At 45.9% G+C, this 22,592-nt stretch overlaps 1 protein-coding gene across 1 annotated transcript in view; it reads left to right on the forward strand.

The window, feature by feature from the left end:
- Positions 1-22,592, forward strand: part of LOC110490359 (CUGBP Elav-like family member 2) — a 247,022-nt gene that overhangs the window by 50,682 nt on the left and 173,748 nt on the right. The window contains exon 2 of the mRNA XM_036944699.1: positions 22,327-22,362. Within this exon, the coding sequence (XP_036800594.1) occupies positions 22,327-22,362 (36 nt within the window). The remainder of the gene's footprint in view (positions 1-22,326; positions 22,363-22,592) is intronic.

Raw genomic sequence — 22,592 nt, forward strand, 5'->3', positions numbered from 1 at the left:
AAACATTGCACTGGCTGCTGGCATACGTGTGTGTGTGTAGTACTATATTACTATGTTATTTCCTCCATGCTGACATGTTTTTTTTCTCATATAAACAACATATCACTGTAATATTTTCTATCTTTGAGTAACACGGATCTGTTGATTGATGATGCAAAAAAATATATATATTTTTCAACTAGTGTGTGTGTGTGTGTGTGTGTGTGTGTGCGTGCCCCTCCCAGTTGTTGTGCTTGTAGCCATAATAACAACGTGGGGAGGGGAAATCAGAACGGATGGATTCTCTGCAGACTTCATTAGTTAAGACAAAGCCAGTTGTCCTTTTGGGCTCGTCTGCAGACTAATTGATATTGATTTGGTGATTTGCTCAGGGGTGGCTAAAAGCATGTTGGGTGTCATTGTCAATGTAGCTTTTCCTCTGTGGAGCGCGCTCAATAGCACTCTCTCTTTTTCTCTCTAAAGCATTAACAAAAATCTCCTTGATTTAAAAGCAATAGAAGCAGCAGTGTTTTCTCTCTCTCGCTAATTGTTACCAGAAAGTGGACTTACCTTTCACAGGCACTAATGGCTAATGACAGTGGCTAATGACAGTGGCTAATGACAGTGGCTAACAGCCAACATTTTCCTCTTCTAGTCACTCAAATGTGTCTCCACAAGACACAGGACAAGGTATATTCTAACAGTAAAGTTAGCATTAGCCCACACCTTTAGCCTTCTGATGGTATTCTAACAGTAAAGTTAGCATTAGCCTAGCTAAGCCTTTTATCAGGTTGATTGATGACAGTCCTCTCTTTAATGTGACACATTATGATCATATCAATTTGTACTCTGTTCTCATTGACATCACTTTATAGCTCCTCCATCTCACACAGTCCATCGAGCTAGACAGTAAATCCTGCCTCTAAATGATGCCCCGGCACTACGCTTCATAAACCAACCATCTCTCTCCTTCTCTCTCTCTCGCTCTCTCTTTCTCGCTCTCTCTTTCTCTTTCACTCTCTCTTCTCTTTCTCTCTCTCTCGCTCTCTCTTTCTCTTTCACTCTCTCTCTTCTCTTTCTCTCTCTGTCTCTCGCTCTCTCTTGCTCTTTCACTCTCTTTCTCTTTCTCTCGCGCTCTCTTTCTCGCTCTCACTTTCTCTCTCTCTCACTCTCTCTCTCTCTCTCGCTCTCTCTTTCTCTCTCACTCCCTCTCTCTCACTTGCTCTCTCACTGACTGTATCTCCCTCTCCCTCTCTCTGTCTGTCTCTCATTCTCTCTCCTTGTCTGTCTGTCTGTCTGTCTCGCTCTCTCTGTCTGTCTGTCTCGCTCGCTCTGTCTGTCTGTCTGTCTGTCTGTCTGTCTGTCTGTCTGTCTCTCTCAAACACTTTCTTCCTCTCTCTCTCTCTCTCTCTCTCTCTCTCTTTTCTTCTCTCTATCCCTTGTTCTCTATCCCTCTCCCTCCCAGTAGACAGTGTTGGATGTGAGTGACTGAATCAGGGTGGGATTAAAATGTAATATCAGACTATTTAAGAGATTAGCGGTTGACATTTCACCGGCTGAGTCTCTGCAATCTGATGAACTGGCATTCATATATTGATTTATTTTCAGCTTGTTTTTTCCCCCGGCTTTATTCATATGGGAAAAAATAGATGTTATATTGAGGTCCCTTTATGAGCTGTCTTGTCATGGGCTTTGGAGCTAAGTCACTCTGAATTGGTTGTCAGGGATATTTGTTGAGGGGTGAAGTATAGCCTTCAACAATCAAGACTCAATAAGGTGGAGAAGACGAGACCAATAGACAAGGAAATGAATGACTTTGTCACCTTGGCTTTAACAGACTAAAAGCAAGCTCTGCATGGTTGGCATTGACCCTGCTGATAAAAGCTTCAGATGGAATGTGGTAGTTAGAAAAGAGCGCTAATTGTTTCTAATTATAACAAACGTTAATTCTGCTCAATTATGTGGCGCATCAGTCTGGGTTAACAAGGTAGTGGAACGTGACTAAAGTTTAATATGAGTCGTTCTCTAGTTTGTCAAGTATGTTTGATCTATGAAACAGAGTCTGCATAATAATTGTTGAAAATGCATGTATGAAATAACAGTAACAATAACAATAACAATTCATTTCACTGCTATGTGTAGAACAGCATACTGTCTGTCGGGGCCAAAAGTTTTGAGAATGACACAAATATTAATTTCCACAAAGTTTGCTGTCTCAGTGTCTTCAGATATTTTTGTCAGATGTTACTATGAAATACTGAAGTATAATTACAAGAATTTCATAAGTGTCAAAGGCTTTTATTGACAATTACATGAAGTTGATGCAGAGAGTCAATATTTGCAGTGTTGATCGTTCTTCTTCAAGACCTCTGCAATCCGCCCTGGCATGCTGTCAATTAACTTCTGGGCCACATCCTGACTGATGGCAGCCCATTCTTGCATAACCAATGCTTGGAGTTTGCCAGAATTTGTGGGTTTTTGTTTGTCCACCCGCCTCTTGAGGATTGACCACAAGTTCTCAACGGGATTAATGTCTGGGGAGTTTCCTGGCCATGGACCCAATATATTGATATTTTGTTCCCCGAGCCACTTAGTTATCACTTGCCTTATGGCAAAGTGCTCCATCATGCTGGAAAAGGCATTGTTTGTCACCAAACCGTTCCTGAATGGTTGGGAGAAGTTGCTCTTGGAGGATGTGTTGGTACCATTCTTTATTCATGGCTATGTTCTTAGGCAAAATTGTGAGTGAGCCCACTCCCTTGGCTGAGAAGCAACCCCACACATGAATGGTCTCAGGATGCTTTACTGTTGGCATGACACAGGACTGATGGTAGCGCTCATCTTGTCTTCTCCGGACAAGCTTTCTTCCAGATGCCCCAAACAATCGGAAAGGGGATTCATCAGAGAAAATGACTTTACCCCAGTCCTCAGCAGTCCAATCTCTGTACCTTTTGCAGAATATCAGTCTGTCCCTGATGTTTTTCTTAGAGAGAAGTGGCTTCTTTGCTGCCCTTCTTGACACCAGGCCATCCTCCAAAAGTCTTCACCTCACCTGCCTGCTGCCATTCCTGAGCAAGCTCTGTACTGGTGGTACACCGATCCCGCAGCTGAATCAACTTTAGGAGACGGTCCTGGCACTTGCTGGACTTTCTTGGGCGCCCTGAATACTTCTTCACAACAATTGAACTGCTCTACTTGAAGTTCTTGATGATCCAATAAATGTTTGATTTACTGGCAGTGAACAATGATTCCGAGCACCACCCCCCCTTTTGAAGCTTCCAGGCTGAAATACAAACTGAGGCAGCAGACTTTGTGAAAATTAATATTTGTGCCATTCTCAAAACATTTGGCCCTGACTGTACTATGTAGACTCTCTCTCTCATTTGGCCCTGACTGTACTATGTAGACTCTCTCTCTCTCTGGCCTATACCTTTTTTCATCCCTCTATTCCTCACGTTCTTTCTCCATCTTCCCTTCTCTTCTCCCGTTTACTATTTTCCTCTTCTCAACATATTACACAATATGGTGCTGGGGGCTGGTGCCTAGCTGGAGGGAGGCTTGAGGGTGAACAGGAGAGAGTGAGATGGAGGGGAGAGAGAGGAGGAGGAGAGGGGAGACTGGAGAGTTTCAGGCCTCTTTCACCCTTCTCTCCATCCCTCCTCCCTCCCCTGGGTGGGGAACTTATACAACATCCATTACTCTCTCCTCCTCTCTCTTAGTATCTGTGTTTTGATGATGTCACATGTCACATGATGACAGCATGGTATAATGACATCCCCTCTCACGTCATAATAGCCTTCACCCAATCGCCTTCACCTAATGCATCTCAATTGAGATCACTGTTCCCTTCGGCCATGATGCACCCACACACACCCCCCATACACACAGAATTTATCGGGTAGCACGGTGGCCCTCGTAGTGTGTAACGCATGCCTTCATAAAGGCTCATTCTGCATCTGTGAGGGGTCTGGCCTAATGGAGTTGATCTGTGGTGCCGGAGAGGGGGATAGCAGAGGAGAGGATGGGGGATAGCAGAGGAGAGGATGGGGGATAGCAGAGGAGAGGATGGGGGATAGCAGAGGAGAGGATGGGGGATAGAGGAGGAGAGGATGGGGGATAGCAGAGGAGAGGATGGGGGATGGCGGAGGAGAGGATGGGGGATAGCAGAGGAGAGGATGGGGGATAGCAGAGGAGAGGATGGGGGATAGCAGAGGAGAGGATGGGGGATAGAGGAGGAGAGGATGGGGGATAGCAGAGGAGAGGATGGGGGATGGCGGAGGAGAGGATGGGGGATAGCAGAGGAGAGGATGGGGGATAGCAGAGGAGAGGATGGGGGATAGCAGAGGAGAGGATGGGGGATAGCAGAGGAGAGGATGGGGGATAGCAGAGGAGAGGATGGGGGATAGAGGAGGAGAGGATGGGGGATAGCAGAGGAGAGGATGGGGGATAGCAGAGGAGAGGATGGGGGATAGCAGAGGAGAGGATGGGGATAGCAGAGGAGAGGATGGGGATAGCAGAGGAGAGGATGGGGGATAGCAGAGGAGAGGATGGGGGATAGCAGAGGAGAGGATGGGGGATAGCAGAGGAGAGGATGGGGGATAGTGGAGGAGAGGATGGGGATAGCAGAGGAGAGGATGGGGATAGAGGATGGGGGATCGAGGAGGAGAGGATGGGGGATAGCAGAGGAGAGGATAGGGGATAGAGGAGGAGAGGATGGGGGATAGCAGAGGAGAGGATGGGGATAGCAGAGGAGAGGATGGGGGATAGCAGAGGAGAGGATGGGGGATAGCAGAGGAGAGGATGGGGGATAGCAGAGGAGAGGATGGGGGATAGCGGAGAAGAGGATGGGGGATAGCAGAGGAGAGGATGGGGATAGAGGATGGGGGATCGAGGAGGAGAGGATGGGGGATAGAGGAGGGAGGGAGGGAGTGTCTTTACCCCCAGGCATGATGGGGGGGGGGCTAAGGTGTGGAGGACGGAGAGAGCGATGTAGGAGGGTTTTTACTCTGGATGAGTGCGCTCACCCTTTGAATATCTCAGGGTAAATGAGGCCCAGCGACACTATCTCCCCAATAGCCTAGTCTGTGCTGTTCACTCTCTCTCTCATTCTCCCTCTTTTCATCCCTCCGTCCCTCTCTCCAGCCAATTGGCAAACATGTTCAAATCTGCATAAATAAAGATCTGCATTTTCCTACCAGAGATGTGTTTCCATCAAATTGACGTAGTGGACATAAAAATAACTTGTGCAGTTCAATTCCCAGATACCGAATAAAAAAATACAAAATAAATGGGTTTCCGTCGCATTTTCAACTCTACTGATGGTTTGACGTTATATATTAAATGTGCCCACTCTGGTATTGGTATTGGCTCTCTAGCCAACAGCTCACAGATACAGTGCAGGTAGGCCTAAAGCGGACCAAAGAGCAAAATCATTTTTATTTGTCATGTCACCAGAATAAGACCCTTGATATTTATTGTCAAGGAGCATTTGAGTTCATCACCCTGCACTTTCACCACCCTGTGAAGTTTATCATTACTTATTTCATCTGTAGCCTAATAAACGGCAGGCTTTCCTGAATGAGTTGCAATGGGAGGACCACAGAACATATCATCACGTGACTCCAAGTTTACGTCAAAATGATGGTCATTATATCAATATTTGTGCATAAAAGCATTTCCGTCATTTCTCGCATAATTAATTTTACAGCCTCAAAAAGATCCCACCTTGTGTAACGTATTTTTGTTTTGTCGACATTTGGAAAGTTTACCGATTTAATGTCCTGTTTCCATCAGGCCTGTCGTGACATTTTATTTAATCCTACGTACTTTACTCGCACGAAAAGGTTGGTTGAAAACCAGGTGAGTGAGACTTTCTCCTTCACCGTCTTTCTGTCTCCAGCTCATTGCTCAGTCAGCCTCTGTCCTTCTCTCACTCTGTCACATACACTCTTCCCTCTCTTCTCTCGTTCTCTCTCTCTCTTCCTCACATTCCTCATCAAACTATTCACATGCTAATATCATTTTGATTTGTACAGAATGGATTATAAATTACATTTAAATGATCCAACCTTTATCATTTAAATGTACCATTGTATGTTCACCGTCATTACATCTGGTATTAGTGTAGAAAGTGATATGAAAGGGTTAACAGTGCCCCTTTAAGATGTGAAGACCATGATGTCACTCAGCACCAGGGCTCGCCCAATCCCAACCCCCTGTTGTGCTTGGTATGATGTCACAGAGAATAATCATCCAATGGGAGTATTGTATGAATGTTGGGGGGTGGGCCCCATTTTACATCATACCTTCAACACACCTGGCCGGACTTAAGACCTGGCACAGTCTCTGAGTTTGTCAGCCACACACACACACACACACACACACACACACACACACACGTGTTGAAGTGATCATGAGACATTTAGGAGTTTTAGGTTGGGTGTGAAAAAAGAGAGAGCTGCGAATGGTGTGTGTGTGTGTGAGTGAGCGCATGAAAACGTGGGTGCGTACATGCATGGGTATGTGTGTGTGTGTGTTATGTGCGCACGTGCATACCCACGTGTGTGAGAACATGGCAGGTGTGGAAGCGAGTGTTACAAGAAGTGTGAAAGACAGATGGGCTGTTAGAAGGAGAGGAAGAGGGCCTGTGAAACGAGGGAACGACAACTAGAAAAACAGGGAGGAGATAAAGATGAGGAAGATGGGGATGGAGAGATGGGGAGGAGAGAGTTGGGGAGAGAGAGAGATGGGGAGGAGAGAGTTGGGGAGAGAGAGATGGGGAGGAGACAGTTTGGGAGAGAGAGATTGGGAGGAGAGGATTTACAGGGAGAGAGAGAGGGAGAGATGGGGATGATAGATATGAGAAGGAAGAAGAGAGAGAGGGAGAGAGAGAGAGAGAGAGGGAGAGAGAGAGAGAGAGAGGGAGAGATGGGGATGATAGATATGAGAAGGAAGAAGAGAGAGAGAGGGAGAGAGAGGGAGAGATGGGGATGATAGATATGACAAGGAAGAAGAGAGAGAGAGAGAGAGAGAGAGAGAGAGAGAGAGAGAGAGAGAGAGAGGGAGAGATGGGGATGATAGATATCAGATTGGAAGAAGAGAGAGGGAGGGGGAGAGTGTTAGAGATGTGGGGTAAAGTAATGGAGAGACTGGAGAGAGACAGATGGAGGTAGGATTTGAAAGATAGAATCCAAAACAACATTCCAAGATTCAGGAGATTAAATACACACAGTACCCAGAGTGTCCCCTCCAGGAGTGTGTCTCTGTGAGGACCATGTAACCAGGGTAACAAGGGAGGGATATATCTTAGTGTGTCTCTGTGAGAAACATGTTAACAGGGTAACCAGGGAGGGATATATCTTAGTGTGTCTCTGTGAGGACCATGTAACAGGGTAACCAGGGAGGGATATATCTTAGTGTGTCTCTGTGAGGACCATGTAACCAGGGTAACCAGGGAGGGATATATTTTAGTGTGTCTCTGTGAGGACCATGTAACCAGGGTAACCAGGGAGGGATATATATTAGTGTGTCTCTGTGAGGACCATGTAACCAGGGTAACCAGGGAGGGATATATCTTAGTGTGTCTCTGTGAGGACCATGTAACCAGGGTAACCAGGGAGGGATATATCTTAGTGTGTCTCTGTGAGGACCATGTAACAGGCTAACCAGGGAGGGATATATCTTAGTGTGTCTCTGTGAGGACCATGTTAACAGGGTAACCAGGGAGGGATATATCTTAGTGTGTCTCTGTGAGGACCATGTTAACAGGGTAACCAGGGAGGGATATATCATGTAGTGTGTCTCTGTGAGGACCATGTTAACAGGGTAACCAGGGATATATCATGTAGTGTGTCTCTGTGAGGACCATGTAACCAGGGTAACCAGGGAGGGATATATCTTAGTGTGTCTCTGTGAGGACCATGTAACCAGGGTAACCAGGGAGGGATATATCTTAGTGTGTCTCCGTGAGGACCATGTAACCAGGGTAACCAGGGAGGGATATATTTTAGTGTGTCTCTGTGAGGACCATGTAACCAGGGTAACCAGGGAGGGATATATTTTAGTGTGTCTCTGTGAGGACCATGTAACCAGGGTAACCAGGGAGGGATATATCTTAGTGTGTCTCCGTGAGGACCATGTTAACAGGGTAACCAGGGAGGGATATATCTTAGTGTGTCTCTGTGAGGACCATGTAACCAGGGTAACCAGGGAGGGATATATTTTAGTGTGTCTCTGTGAGGACCATGTAACCAGGGTAACCAGGGAGGGATATATCTTAGTGTGTCTCTGTGAGGAGCATGTAACCAGGGCAACCAGGGAGGGATATATCTTAGTGTGTCTCTGCTAGGACCATGTAACAGGGTAACCAGGGAGGGATATATCTTAGTGTGTCTCTGTGAGGACCATGTTAACAGGGTAACCAGGGAGGGATATATCTTAGTGTGTCTCTGTGAGGACCATGTTAACAGGGTAACCAGGGATATATCATGTAGTGTGTCTCTGTGAGGACCATGTTAACAGGGTAACCAGGGAGGGATATATCTTAGTGTGTCTCTGCTAGGACCATGTAACCAGGGTAACCAGGGAGGGATATATCTTAGTGTGTCTCTGTGAGGACCATGTAACCAGGGTAACCAGGGAGGGATATATCTTAGTGTGTCTCTGTGAGGACCATGTAACAGGGTAACCAGGGAGGGATATATCTTAGTGTGTCTCTGTGAGGACCATGTTAACAGGGTAACGAGGGATATATCATGTAGTGTGTCTCTGTGAGGACCATGTAACCAGGGTAACCAGGGAGGGATATATCTTAGTGTGTCTCCGTGAGGACCATGTAACCAGGGTAACCAGGGAGGGATATATTTTAGTGTGTCTCTGTGAGGACCATGTAACCAGGGTAACCAGGGAGGGATATATCTTAGTGTGTCTCCGTGAGGACCATGTTAACAGGGTAACCAGGGAGGGATATATCTTAGTGTGTCTCTGTGAGGACCATGTAACCAGGGTAACCAGGGAGGGATATATTTTAGTGTGTCTCTGTGAGGACCATGTAACCAGGGTAACCAGGGAGGGATATATCTTAGTGTGTCTCTATGAGGAGCATGTAACCAGGGCAACCAGGGAGGGATATATCTTAGTGTGTCTCTGCTAGGACCATGTAACAGGGTAACCAGGGAGGGATATATCTTAGTGTGTCTCTGTGAGGACCATGTTAACAGGGTAACCAGGGAGGGATATATCTTAGTGTGTCTCTGTGAGGACCATGTTAACAGGGTAACCAGGGATATATCATGTAGTGTGTCTCTGTGAGGACCATGTAACCAGGGTAACCAGGGAGGGATATATCTTAGTGTGTCTCTGTGAGGACCATGTTACCAGGGTAACCAGGGAGGGATATATCTTAGTGTGTCTCTGTGAGGACCATGTAACCAGGGTAACCAAGGAGGGATATATCTTAGTGTGTCTCTGTGAGGACCATGTTACAGGGTAACCAGGGAGGGATATATTTTAGTGTGTCTCTGTGAGGACCATGTTAACAGGGTAACCAGGGAGGGATATATCTTAGTGTGTCTCTGTGAGGACCATGTTAACAGGGTAACCAGGGAGGGATATATCATGTAGTGTGTCTCTGTGAGGACCATGTTAACAGGGTAACCAGGGATATATCATGTAGTGTGTCTCTGTGAGGACCATGTAACCAGGGTAACCAGGGAGGGATATATCTTAGTGTCTCTCTGTGAGGACCATGTAACCAGGGTAACCAGGGAGGGATATATCTTAGTGTGTCTCCGTGAGGACCATGTAACCAGGGTAACCAGTGAGGGATATATTTTAGTGTGTCTCTGTGAGGACCATGTAACCAGGGTAACCAGGGAGGGATATATTTTAGTGTGTCTCTGTGAGGACCATGTAACCAGGGTAACCAGGGAGGGATATATCTTAGTGTGTCTCCGTGAGGACCATGTTAACAGGGTAACCAGGGAGGGATATATCTTAGTGTGTCTCTGTGAGGACCATGTAACCAGGGTAACCAGGGAGGGATATATCTTAGTGTGTCTCTGTGAGGACCATGTTAACAGGGTAACCAGGGATATATCATGTAGTGTGTCTCTGTGAGGACCATGTAACCAGGGTAACCAGGGAGGGATATATCTTAGTGTCTCTCTGTGAGGACCATGTAACCAGGGTAACCAGGGAGGGATATATCTTAGTGTGTCTCTGTGAGGACCATGTTAACAGGGTAACCAGGGAGGGATATATCTTAGTGTCTCTCTGTGAGGACCATGTAACCAGGGTAACCAGGGAGGGATATATCTTAGTGTCTCTCTGTGAGGACCATGTTAACAGGGTAACCAGGGAGGGATATATCTTAGTGTCTCTCTGTGAGGACCATGTAACCAGGGTAACCAGGGAGGGATATATCTTAGTGTGTCTCTGTGAGGACCATGTTAACAGGGTAACCAGGGAGGGATATATTTTAGTGTGTCTCTGTGAGGACCATGTTAACAGGGTAACCAGGGAGGGATATATTTTAGTGTGTCTCTGTGAGGACCATGTTACAGGGTAACCAGGGAGGGATATATTTTAGTGTGTCTCTGTGAGGACCATGTTAACAGGGTAACCAGGGAGGGATATATCTTAGTGTGTCTCTGTGAGGACCATGTTAACAGGGTAACCAGGGAGGGATTCATCATGTAGTGTGTCTCTGTGAGGACCATGTTAACAGGGTAACCAGGGATATATCATGTAGTGTGTCTCTGTGAGGACCATGTAACCAGGGTAACCAGGGAGGGATATATCTTAGTGTCTCTCTGTGAGGACCATGTAACCAGGGTAACCAGGGAGGGATATATCTTAGTGTGTCTCCGTGAGGACCATGTAACCAGGGTAACCAGTGAGGGATATATTTTAGTGTGTCTCTGTGAGGACCATGTAACCAGGGTAACCAGGGAGGGATATATTTTAGTGTGTCTCTGTGAGGACCATGTAACCAGGGTAACCAGGGAGGGATATATCTTAGTGTGTCTCCGTGAGGACCATGTTAACAGGGTAACCAGGGAGGGATATATCTTAGTGTGTCTCTGTGAGGACCATGTAACCAGGGTAACCAGGGAGGGATATATCTTAGTGTGTCTCTGTGAGGACCATGTTAACAGGGTAACCAGGGATATATCATGTAGTGTGTCTCTGTGAGGACCATGTAACCAGGGTAACCAGGGAGGGATATATCTTAGTGTCTCTCTGTGAGGACCATGTAACCAGGGTAACCAGGGAGGGATATATCTTAGTGTGTCTCTGTGAGGACCATGTTAACAGGGTAACCAGGGAGGGATATATCTTAGTGTCTCTCTGTGAGGACCATGTAACCAGGGTAACCAGGGAGGGATATATCTTAGTGTCTCTCTGTGAGGACCATGTTAACAGGGTAACCAGGGAGGGATATATCTTAGTGTCTCTCTGTGAGGACCATGTAACCAGGGTAACCAGGGAGGGATATATCTTAGTGTGTCTCTGTGAGGACCATGTTAACAGGGTAACCAGGGAGGGATATATTTTAGTGTGTCTCTGTGAGGACCATGTTAACAGGGTAACCAGGGAGGGATATATTTTAGTGTGTCTCTGTGAGGACCATGTTAACAGGGTAACCAGGGAGGGATATATCTTAGTGTGTCTCTGTGAGAACCATGTTAACAGGGTAACCAGGGAGGGATATATCTTAGTGTATCTCTATGAGGACCATGTTAACAGGGTAACCAGGGATATATCATGTAGTGTGTCTCTGTGAGGACCATGTTAACAGGGTAACCAGGGAGGGATATATCTTAGTGTATCTCTATGAGGACCATGTTAACAGGGTAACCAGGGATATATCTTAGTGTGTCTCTGTGAGGACCATGTAACAGGGTAACCAGTGATATATCATGTAGTGTGTCTCTGTGAGGACCATGTAACCAGGGTAACCAGGGAGGGATATATTTTAGTGTGTCTCTGTGAGGACCATGTAACCAGGGTAACCAGGGAGGGATATATCTTAGTGTGTCTCTGTGAGGACCATGTAACCAGGGTAACCAAGGAGGGATATATCTTAGTGTGTCTCTGTGAGGACCATGTTACAGGGTAACCAGGGAGGGATATATTTTAGTGTGTCTCTGTGAGGACCATGTTAACAGGGTAACCAGGGAGGGATATATCTTAGTGTGTCTCTGTGAGGACCATGTTAACAGGGTAACCAGGGAGGGATATATCATGTAGTGTGTCTCTGTGAGGACCATGTTAACAGGGTAACCAGGGATATATCATGTAGTGTGTCTCTGTGAGGACCATGTAACCAGGGTAACCAGGGAGGGATATATCTTAGTGTCTCTCTGTGAGGACCATGTAACCAGGGTAACCAGGGAGGGATATATCTTAGTGTGTCTCCGTGAGGACCATGTAACCAGGGTAACCAGTGAGGGATATATTTTAGTGTGTCTCTGTGAGGACCATGTAACCAGGGTAACCAGGGAGGGATATATTTTAGTGTGTCTCTGTGAGGACCATGTAACCAGGGTAACCAGGGAGGGATATATCTTAGTGTGTCTCCGTGAGGACCATGTTAACAGGGTAACCAGGGAGGGATATATCTTAGTGTGTCTCTGTGAGGACCATGTAACCAGGGTAACCAGGGAGGGATATATCTTAGTGTGTCTCTGTGAGGACCATGTTAACAGGGTAACCAGGGATATATCATGTAGTGTGTCTCTGTGAGGACCATGTAACCAGGGTAACCAGGGAGGGATATATCTTAGTGTCTCTCTGTGAGGACCATGTAACCAGGGTAACCAGGGAGGGATATATCTTAGTGTGTCTCTGTGAGGACCATGTTAACAGGGTAACCAGGGAGGGATATATCTTAGTGTCTCTCTGTGAGGACCATGTAACCAGGGTAACCAGGGAGGGATATATCTTAGTGTCTCTCTGTGAGGACCATGTTAACAGGGTAACCAGGGAGGGATATATCTTAGTGTCTCTCTGTGAGGACCATGTAACCAGGGTAACCAGGGAGGGATATATCTTAGTGTGTCTCTGTGAGGACCATGTTAACAGGGTAACCAGGGAGGGATATATTTTAGTGTGTCTCTGTGAGGACCATGTTAACAGGGTAACCAGGGAGGGATATATTTTAGTGTGTCTCTGTGAGGACCATGTTACAGGGTAACCAGGGAGGGATATATTTTAGTGTGTCTCTGTGAGGACCATGTTAACAGGGTAACCAGGGAGGGATATATCTTAGTGTGTCTCTGTGAGGACCATGTTAACAGGGTAACCAGGGAGGGATTTATCATGTAGTGTGTCTCTGTGAGGACCATGTTAACAGGGTAACCAGGGATATATCATGTAGTGTGTCTCTGTGAGGACCATGTAACCAGGGTAACCAGGGAGGGATATATCTTAGTGTCTCTCTGTGAGGACCATGTAACCAGGGTAACCAGGGAGGGATATATCTTAGTGTGTCTCCGTGAGGACCATGTAACCAGGGTAACCAGTGAGGGATATATTTTAGTGTGTCTCTGTGAGGACCATGTAACCAGGGTAACCAGGGAGGGATATATTTTAGTGTGTCTCTGTGAGGACCATGTAACCAGGGTAACCAGGGAGGGATATATCTTAGTGTGTCTCCGTGAGGACCATGTTAACAGGGTAACCAGGGAGGGATATATCTTAGTGTGTCTCTGTGAGGACCATGTAACCAGGGTAACCAGGGAGGGATATATCTTAGTGTGTCTCTGTGAGGACCATGTTAACAGGGTAACCAGGGATATATCATGTAGTGTGTCTCTGTGAGGACCATGTAACCAGGGTAACCAGGGAGGGATATATCTTAGTGTCTCTCTGTGAGGACCATGTAACCAGGGTAACCAGGGAGGGATATATCTTAGTGTGTCTCTGTGAGGACCATGTTAACAGGGTAACCAGGGAGGGATATATCTTAGTGTCTCTCTGTGAGGACCATGTAACCAGGGTAACCAGGGAGGGATATATCTTAGTGTCTCTCTGTGAGGACCATGTTAACAGGGTAACCAGGGAGGGATATATCTTAGTGTCTCTCTGTGAGGACCATGTAACCAGGGTAACCAGGGAGGGATATATCTTAGTGTGTCTCTGTGAGGACCATGTTAACAGGGTAACCAGGGAGGGATATATCTTAGTGTGTCTCTGTGAGGACCATGTTAACAGGGTAACCAGGGAGGGATATATCTTAGTGTGTCTCTGTGAGAACCATGTTAACAGGGTAACCAGGGAGGGATATATCTTAGTGTATCTCTATGAGGACCATGTTAACAGGGTAACCAGGGATATATCATGTAGTGTGTCTCTGTGAGGACCATGTTAACAGGGTAACCAGGGAGGGATATATCTTAGTGTATCTCTATGAGGACCATGTTAACAGGGTAACCAGGGATATATCTTAGTGTGTCTCTGTGAGGACCATGTAACAGGGTAACCAGTGATATATCATGTAGTGTGTCTCTGTGAGGACCATGTAACCAGGGTAACCAGGGAGGGATATATTTTAGTGTGTCTCTGTGAGGACCATGTAACCAGGGTAACCAGGGAGGGATATATCTTAGTGTGTCTCTGTGAGGACCATGTTAACAGGGTAACCAGGGAGGGATATATTTTAGTGTGTCTCTGTGAGGACCATGTAACCAGGGTAACCAGGGAGGGATATATCTTAGTGTGTCTCTGTGAGGACCATGTTAACAGGGTAACCAGGGAGGGATATATTTTAGTGTGTCTCTGTGAGGACCATGTAACCAGGGTAACCAGGGAGGGATATATCTTAGTGTCTCTCTGTGAGGACCATGTTAACAGGGTAACCAGGGAGGGATATATCTTAGTGTGTCTCTGTGAGGACCATGTAACCAGGGTAACCAGGGAGGGATATATTTTAGTGTGTCTCTGTGAGGACCATGTAACCAGGGTAACCAGGGAGGGATATATCATGTAGTGTGTCTCTGTGAGGACCATGTTAACAGGGTAACCAGGGAGGGATATATCTTAGTGTGTCTCTGTGAGGACCATGTTAACAGGGTAACCAGGGAGGGATATATCTTAGTGTGTCTCTGTGAGGACCATGTTAACAGGGTAACCAGGGAGGGATATATCTTAGTGTCTCTCTGTGAGGACCATGTAACCAGGGTAACCAGGGAGGGATATATCTTAGTGTCTCTCTGTGAGGACCATGTTAACAGGGTAACCAGGGAGGGATATATCTTAGTGTCTCTCTGTGAGGACCATGTAACCAGGGTAACCAGGGAGGGATATATCTTAGTGTGTCTCTGTGAGGACCATGTTAACAGGGTAACCAGGGAGGGATATATTTTAGTGTGTCTCTGTGAGGACCATGTTAACAGGGTAACCAGGGAGGGATATATTTTAGTGTGTCTCTGTGAGGACCATGTTACAGGGTAACCAGGGAGGGATATATTTTAGTGTGTCTCTGTGAGGACCATGTTAACAGGGTAACCAGGGAGGGATATATCTTAGTGTGTCTCTGTGAGGACCATGTTAACAGGGTAACCAGGGAGGGATATATCATGTAGTGTGTCTCTGTGAGGACCATGTTAACAGGGTAACCAGGGATATATCATGTAGTGTGTCTCTGTGAGGACCATGTAACCAGGGTAACCAGGGAGGGATATATCTTAGTGTCTCTCTGTGAGGACCATGTAACCAGGGTAACCAGGGAGGGATATATCTTAGTGTGTCTCCGTGAGGACCATGTAACCAGGGTAACCAGTGAGGGATATATTTTAGTGTGTCTCTGTGAGGACCATGTAACCAGGGTAACCAGGGAGGGATATATTTTAGTGTGTCTCTGTGAGGACCATGTAACCAGGGTAACCAGGGAGGGATATATCTTAGTGTGTCTCCGTGAGGACCATGTTAACAGGGTAACCAGGGAGGGATATATCTTAGTGTGTCTCTGTGAGGACCATGTAACCAGGGTAACCAGGGAGGGATATATCTTAGTGTGTCTCTGTGAGGACCATGTTAACAGGGTAACCAGGGATATATCATGTAGTGTGTCTCTGTGAGGACCATGTAACCAGGGTAACCAGGGAGGGATATATCTTAGTGTCTCTCTGTGAGGACCATGTAACCAGGGTAACCAGGGAGGGATATATCTTAGTGTGTCTCTGTGAGGACCATGTTAACAGGGTAACCAGGGAGGGATATATCTTAGTGTCTCTCTGTGAGGACCATGTAACCAGGGTAACCAGGGAGGGATATATCTTAGTGTCTCTCTGTGAGGACCATGTTAACAGGGTAACCAGGGAGGGATATATCTTAGTGTCTCTCTGTGAGGACCATGTAACCAGGGTAACCAGGGAGGGATATATCTTAGTGTGTCTCTGTGAGGACCATGTTAACAGGGTAACCAGGGAGGGATATATTTTAGTGTGTCTCTGTGAGGACCATGTTAACAGGGTAACCAGGGAGGGATATATTTTAGTGTGTCTCTGTGAGGACCATGTTAACAGGGTAACCAGGGAGGGATATATCTTAGTGTGTCTCTGTGAGAACCATGTTAACAGGGTAACCAGGGAGGGATATATCTTAGTGTATCTCTATGAGGACCATGTTAACAGGGTAACCAGGGATATATCATGTAGTGTGTCTCTGTGAGGACCATGTTAACAGGGTAACCAGGGAGGGATATATCTTAGTGTATCTCTATGAGGACCATGTTAACAGGGTAACCAGGGATATATCTTAGTGTGTCTCTGTGAGGACCATGTAACAGGGTAACCAGTGATATATCATGTAGTGTGTCTCTGTGAGGACCATGTAACCAGGGTAACCAGGGAGGGATATATTTTAGTGTGTCTCTGTGAGGACCATGTAACCAGGGTAACCAGGGAGGGATATATCTTAGTGTGTCTCTGTGAGGACCATGTTAACAGGGTAACCAGGGAGGGATATATTTTAGTGTGTCTCTGTGAGGACCATGTAACCAGGGTAACCAGGGAGGGATATATCTTAGTGTGTCTCTGTGAGGACCATGTTAACAGGGTAACCAGGGAGGGATATATTTTAGTGTGTCTCTGTGAGGACCATGTAACCAGGGTAACCAGGGAGGGATATATCTTAGTGTCTCTCTGTGAGGACCATGTTAACAGGGTAACCAGGGAGGGATATATCTTAGTGTGTCTCTGTGAGGACCATGTAACCAGGGTAACCAGGGAGGGATATATTTTAGTGTGTCTCTGTGAGGACCATGTAACCAGGGTAACCAGGGAGGGATATATCATGTAGTGTGTCTCTGTGAGGACCATGTTAACAGGGTAACCAGGGAGGGATATATCTTAGTGTGTCTCTGTGAGGACCATGTTAACAGGGTAACCAGGGAGGGACATATCTTAGTGTGTCTCTGTGAGGACCATGTAACCAGGGTAACCAGGGAGGGATATATCTTAGTGTGTCTCTGTGAGGACCATGTAACCAGGGTAACCAGGGAGGGATATATCTTAGTGTGTCTCTGTGAGGACCATGTTAACAGGGTAACCAGGGAGGGATATATCTTAGTGTGTCTCTGCTAGGACCATGTAACCAGGGTAACCAGGGAGGGATATATCTTAGTGTGTCTCTGTGAGGACCATGTTAACAGGGTAACCAGGGAGGGATATATCTTAGTGTGTTTTTGTGAGGACCATGTTAACAGGGTAACCAGGGAGGGATATATCTTAGTGTCTCTCTGTGAGGACCATGTAACCAGGGTAACCAGGGAGGGATATATCTTAGTGTGTCTCTGTGAGGACCATGTTAACAGGGTAACCAGGGAGGGATATATTTTAGTGTGTCTCTGTGAGGACCATGTTAACAGGGTAACCAGGGAGGGATATATCTTAGTGTGTCTCTGTGAGGACCATGTAACCAGGTTAACCAGGGAGGGATATATCTTAGTGTGTCTCTGTGAGGACCATGTTAACAGGGTAACCAGGGAGGGATATATCTTAGTGTGTCTCTGTGAGGACCATGTAACCAGGATAACCAGGGATTGATATATCTTAGTGTGTCTCTGTGAGGACCATGTTAACAGGGTAACCAGGGAGGGATATATTTTAGTGTGTCTCTGTGAGGACCATGTAACCAGGGTAACCAGGGAGGGATATATTTTAGTGTGTCTCTGCTAGGACCATGTAACAGGGTAACCAGGGAGGGATATATTTTAGTGTGTCTCTGTGAGGACCATGTTAACAGGGTAACCAGGGAGGGATATATCTTAGTGTGTCTCTGTGAGGACCATGTTAACAGGGTAACCAGGGAGGGATATATTTTAGTGTGTCTCTGTGAGGACCATGTAACCAGGGTAACCAGGGAGGGATATATCTTAGTGTGTCTCTGTGAGGACCATGTTAACAGGGTAACCAGGGAGGGATATATCTTAGTGTGTTGGCAGCTGGCTCCTTGTTTCTCCAGTGATGCAGCTCTAATTTAGCAGCCTCAGTGACTGTGAAATTGCCAAATATGCCTGTCTGAATGCCTGTCAGATCATAGCAGGGTCCTGCCACCTGCAAACACCCACAGCACGACCACAACGCTAATGTAACGCAAAATAACCATTCAATCTACATTGACTTTGGTCTTTATTTTCTCCACCATGGTAGTGGTGTAATATCTAGTCTGTTGAGGCTAATGACTGTGTTATCATAAGTCACAGTTGAAGTCGGAAGTTTACATACACTTAGGTTGGAGTCATTAAAACTCGTTTTTCAACCACTCCACAAATTTCTTGTTCACAAACTATAGTTTTGGCATGTCGGTTAGTACATCTACTTTGTGCATAACACAAGTAATTTTTCCAACAATTGTTTACAGATAGATTATTTCACCTATAATCCACTGTATCACAATTCCAGTGGGTCAGAAGTTTACATACACTGTACCTTTAAACATTATGTCATGGCTTTAGAAGCTTCTGATTGACATCATTTGAGTCCATTGGAGGTGTACCTGTGGATGTATTTCAAGGCCTACCTTCAAACTCAGTGCCTCTTTGCATGACATCATGGGAAAATCAAAAGAAATCAGCCAAGACCTCAGAAAATAAATTGTAGACCTCTACAAGTCTGGTTCATCCTTGGGAGCAATTTCCAAACAAACGGCTGCGTGGTCCCATGGTGTTTATACTTGCATACTATTGTTTGTACAGATGAACGTGGTACCTTCAATTTCCTGAAGGTACCACGTTCATCTTTACTAACAATAGTATGCAAGTATACACACCATGGGACCACGCAGTCGTCATACCGCTCAGGAAGGAGACGCGTTCTGTCTCCTAGAGATGAACGTACTTTGGTTCGAAAATAACAGAACACAAGGACCTTGTGAAGATGCTGGAGGAAACGGGTACAAAAGTATCTATATCCACAGTGAAGCAAGTCCTATATCAACATAACCTGAAAGGCTGCTCAGCAAGGAAGAAGCCACTGACACTACGGTTTGTAACTGCACATGGGGACAAAGATTGTACTTTTTTGAGAAATGTCCTCTGGTCTGATGAAACATAAATAGAACTGTTTGGCCATAAAGAACATCGTTATGTTTGGAGGAAAATGGGGGAGGCTTGCAAGCCGTAGAACACCATCCCAACCGTGAAGCACGGGGGTGGCAGCATCATGTTGTGGGGGTGCTTTGCTGCAGGAGGGACTGGTGCACATCACAAAATAGATGGCATCATGAGGGAGGAAATTCATGTGGATATATTGAAGCAACATCTCAAGACATCAGTCACGAAGTTAAAGCTTGGTCGCAAATGGGTCTTCCAATTGGACACTGACCCCAAGCATACTTCCAAAGTTGTGCAAAATGGCTTAAGGAAAACAAAGTCTAGGTATTGGAGTGGCCATCACAAAGCCCTGACCTCAATCCTATAGAACATTTGTGGGCAGAACTGAAAAAGCGTGTGCGAGCAAGGAGGCCTAGAAACCTGACTCAGTTACACCAGCTCTGTCAGGAGGAATGGGCCAAAATTCACCCAACCTATTGTGGGAAGCTTGTGGAAGGCTACCTGAAACATTTCACCCAAGTTAAACAATTTAAAGGCAATGCTATCAAATACAAATTGAGTGTATGTAAACTTCTCACCCACTGGGAATGTGATGAAAGAAATAAAAGCTGAAATAAATAATTCTCTCTACTATTATTCTGACATTTCACTTAAAATAAAGTGTTGATCCTAACTGACCTAAGACAGGATTAAATGTCAGGAATTGTGAAAAACTGAGTGGAAATGTATTTGGCTCAGGTGTGTGTAAACTTCCGACTTCAATGGTGAATTGATGCACAGCAGACTTCAATTATTATGGAGTCCGTATGGGGCAGTGTACTGTACTGTAATGTACAGGACCGTGATCTAACATTGCTGTCAAGCTCTGATATTCCTTCCATGCCAGAGCTGCCACGGTCATTAAGCTGTACAATGGAGCTTTGATATATGTATTTTTTCATGCTTTGATGCATTGTTGGCAGGATTCCAGGGAAAGGGGGATACCTAGTCATTTGTTCAACTGAAATGTGTCTCCCGCATTTAACCCAGCCCCTCTGAATCAGAGGGGTGCTGGGGGCTGCCTTAATCGACATCCATATCATCAGCACCCAGGGAACAGTGGTTTAACATGGGGCAGAACGACACATTTTTACCTTGTCAGCTTGGGGATTCCATCCAGCAACCTTTCAGTTACTGGTCCAACGCTCCTACCAACGGTGCTGTGTGTGTGTGTGTGTGTGTGTGTGTGTGTGTGTGTGTGTGTGTGTGTGTGTGTGTGTGTGTGTGTGTGTGTGTGTGTGTGTGTGTGTGTGTGTGTGTGTGTGTGTGTGTGTGTGTGTGTGTGTGTGTGTGTGTCAGATGTTCTCTTCATAGTTCACGGTGTACAGATGGTGTAATGGCCAATAGAATGATAAGGGGGTGGCTATACATTTTGGCGTGGATGTGGGAGAATCTTAATTTGCATCTGCTTGCAAGTGTGTATGGTTGAGTGAGTTATGTACACTGAACACCTTCCTAATGTTCAGTTGTGTATGGTTGAGTGAGTTATGTACACTGAACACCTTCCTAATGTTCAGTTGCAACCCCCGTACCCCCGGTGGACCATTTGATGCACTCAGGAAACTGTTGGGTGTGAAAACACCCACAACGTTGCAGTTCTTGACACAAACCGGTGTACCTGGCCCCTACTACCATTCCTCATTCAAAGGCACTTAAATCTTTTGTCTTGCCCATTCACCCTCTGAATGGTACACACACACAATCCTTGTCTCAATTGTCTCAAGGCTTGAAAATCCTTCTTTAACCTGTCTGCTCCCCTTCATCTACACTGATTGGTGGATTTAACAAGTGACCTCAATAAGGGATCATATCTTTCACCTGGATTCACCTGGTCAGGCTGTCATGGAAAGAGCAGGTGTTCCTAATGTTTTGTACAGTCAGTGTATGGGTTGCATGTCTTTGTATGTGTGTGCGTACATGCCCGTGTGTGTGTGTAGTTGAATAATGGGTGGGTTAGTTAGCATCATGATCTGAGATGAAACGGACAAAACGTAAGCCTTTGAAATGCAAAATGCAGAAGACTGGCGATTGGCCACTGTGCTGGGGAGCGGATAGCCGTCTTTGTGTTTCCCCCACATTTCATCATAAAACACACACACACACACACACACACACACACACACACACACACACATACACACACACACACACACATTATTAATAAGGGAATAGCTAATGCTTTATCTATGAGACACAAAGCACACTAATAGGCTGCAGCTTGCTGCTCTAGAAGAGAGGAAGTGTGACAAGTGTGTATGTGCACAATTGTGTGGACACACAAACAGGAGAGTTGAGTCTCCACTGGCAGGGCCCAGGGACCAATTTATTTCCACGCAGTAGGAAGAACAGAGGGATAAAAAGGAAGATGAAAAAGAGGGAGAGGATGGAGACCCGGTGGAACAGGAAATAGAGACGGGCCACTCTGTTCACTCAGATTACTTGGGACAGAATGAGACCTATATATTGTGTGTGTGTGTGTGTGTGTGTGTGTGTGTGTGTGTGTGTGTGTGTGTGTGTTATTCCCCTGAGTCAAGGATTACTGAGCTTGGTTTATTTCACGTCTTTTATCTGTGGAGATGTTTAATACCGCTGTGAACTTAAAGCATTTATGGACACACACACACCAACACACAAGTAATATACACCTCACACAAAACACACACATGCATTTTATACCGGAGCCTTTTAACTGAACTCATCCCATGTTTCTCTCTCTCTCTCTCTTTCTCTCTCTCTGTCTCCTCTAACAGGCAGGAGGCCAGTGACCTCTCTGGACCCATACAGAGGTAAGGACCCGTTTCAAAATGTTCTCTTTTCATTCTTCTCTTCTCTCCTCTCTTCTCGTCTTTGATCAACTTTATGTGTGTGATGGGGTAGCATCAGTACTGAACCATCACCACACAGCTCTCCTCTCCCAGACCACAAGTACTGGACTAGCTAGTGTGGCCCCAGCAGATTGTTACCATCTCTGAGCTGGTGTCTGTAAGCCTGAGAGAACAGGTGGGGAAGACGACCA

The sequence above is a fragment of the Oncorhynchus mykiss genome, chromosome 15 (genome assembly GCF_013265735.2).
Source record: "Oncorhynchus mykiss isolate Arlee chromosome 15, USDA_OmykA_1.1, whole genome shotgun sequence".
In the NCBI taxonomy this organism is placed as follows: domain Eukaryota; kingdom Metazoa; phylum Chordata; class Actinopteri; order Salmoniformes; family Salmonidae; genus Oncorhynchus; species Oncorhynchus mykiss.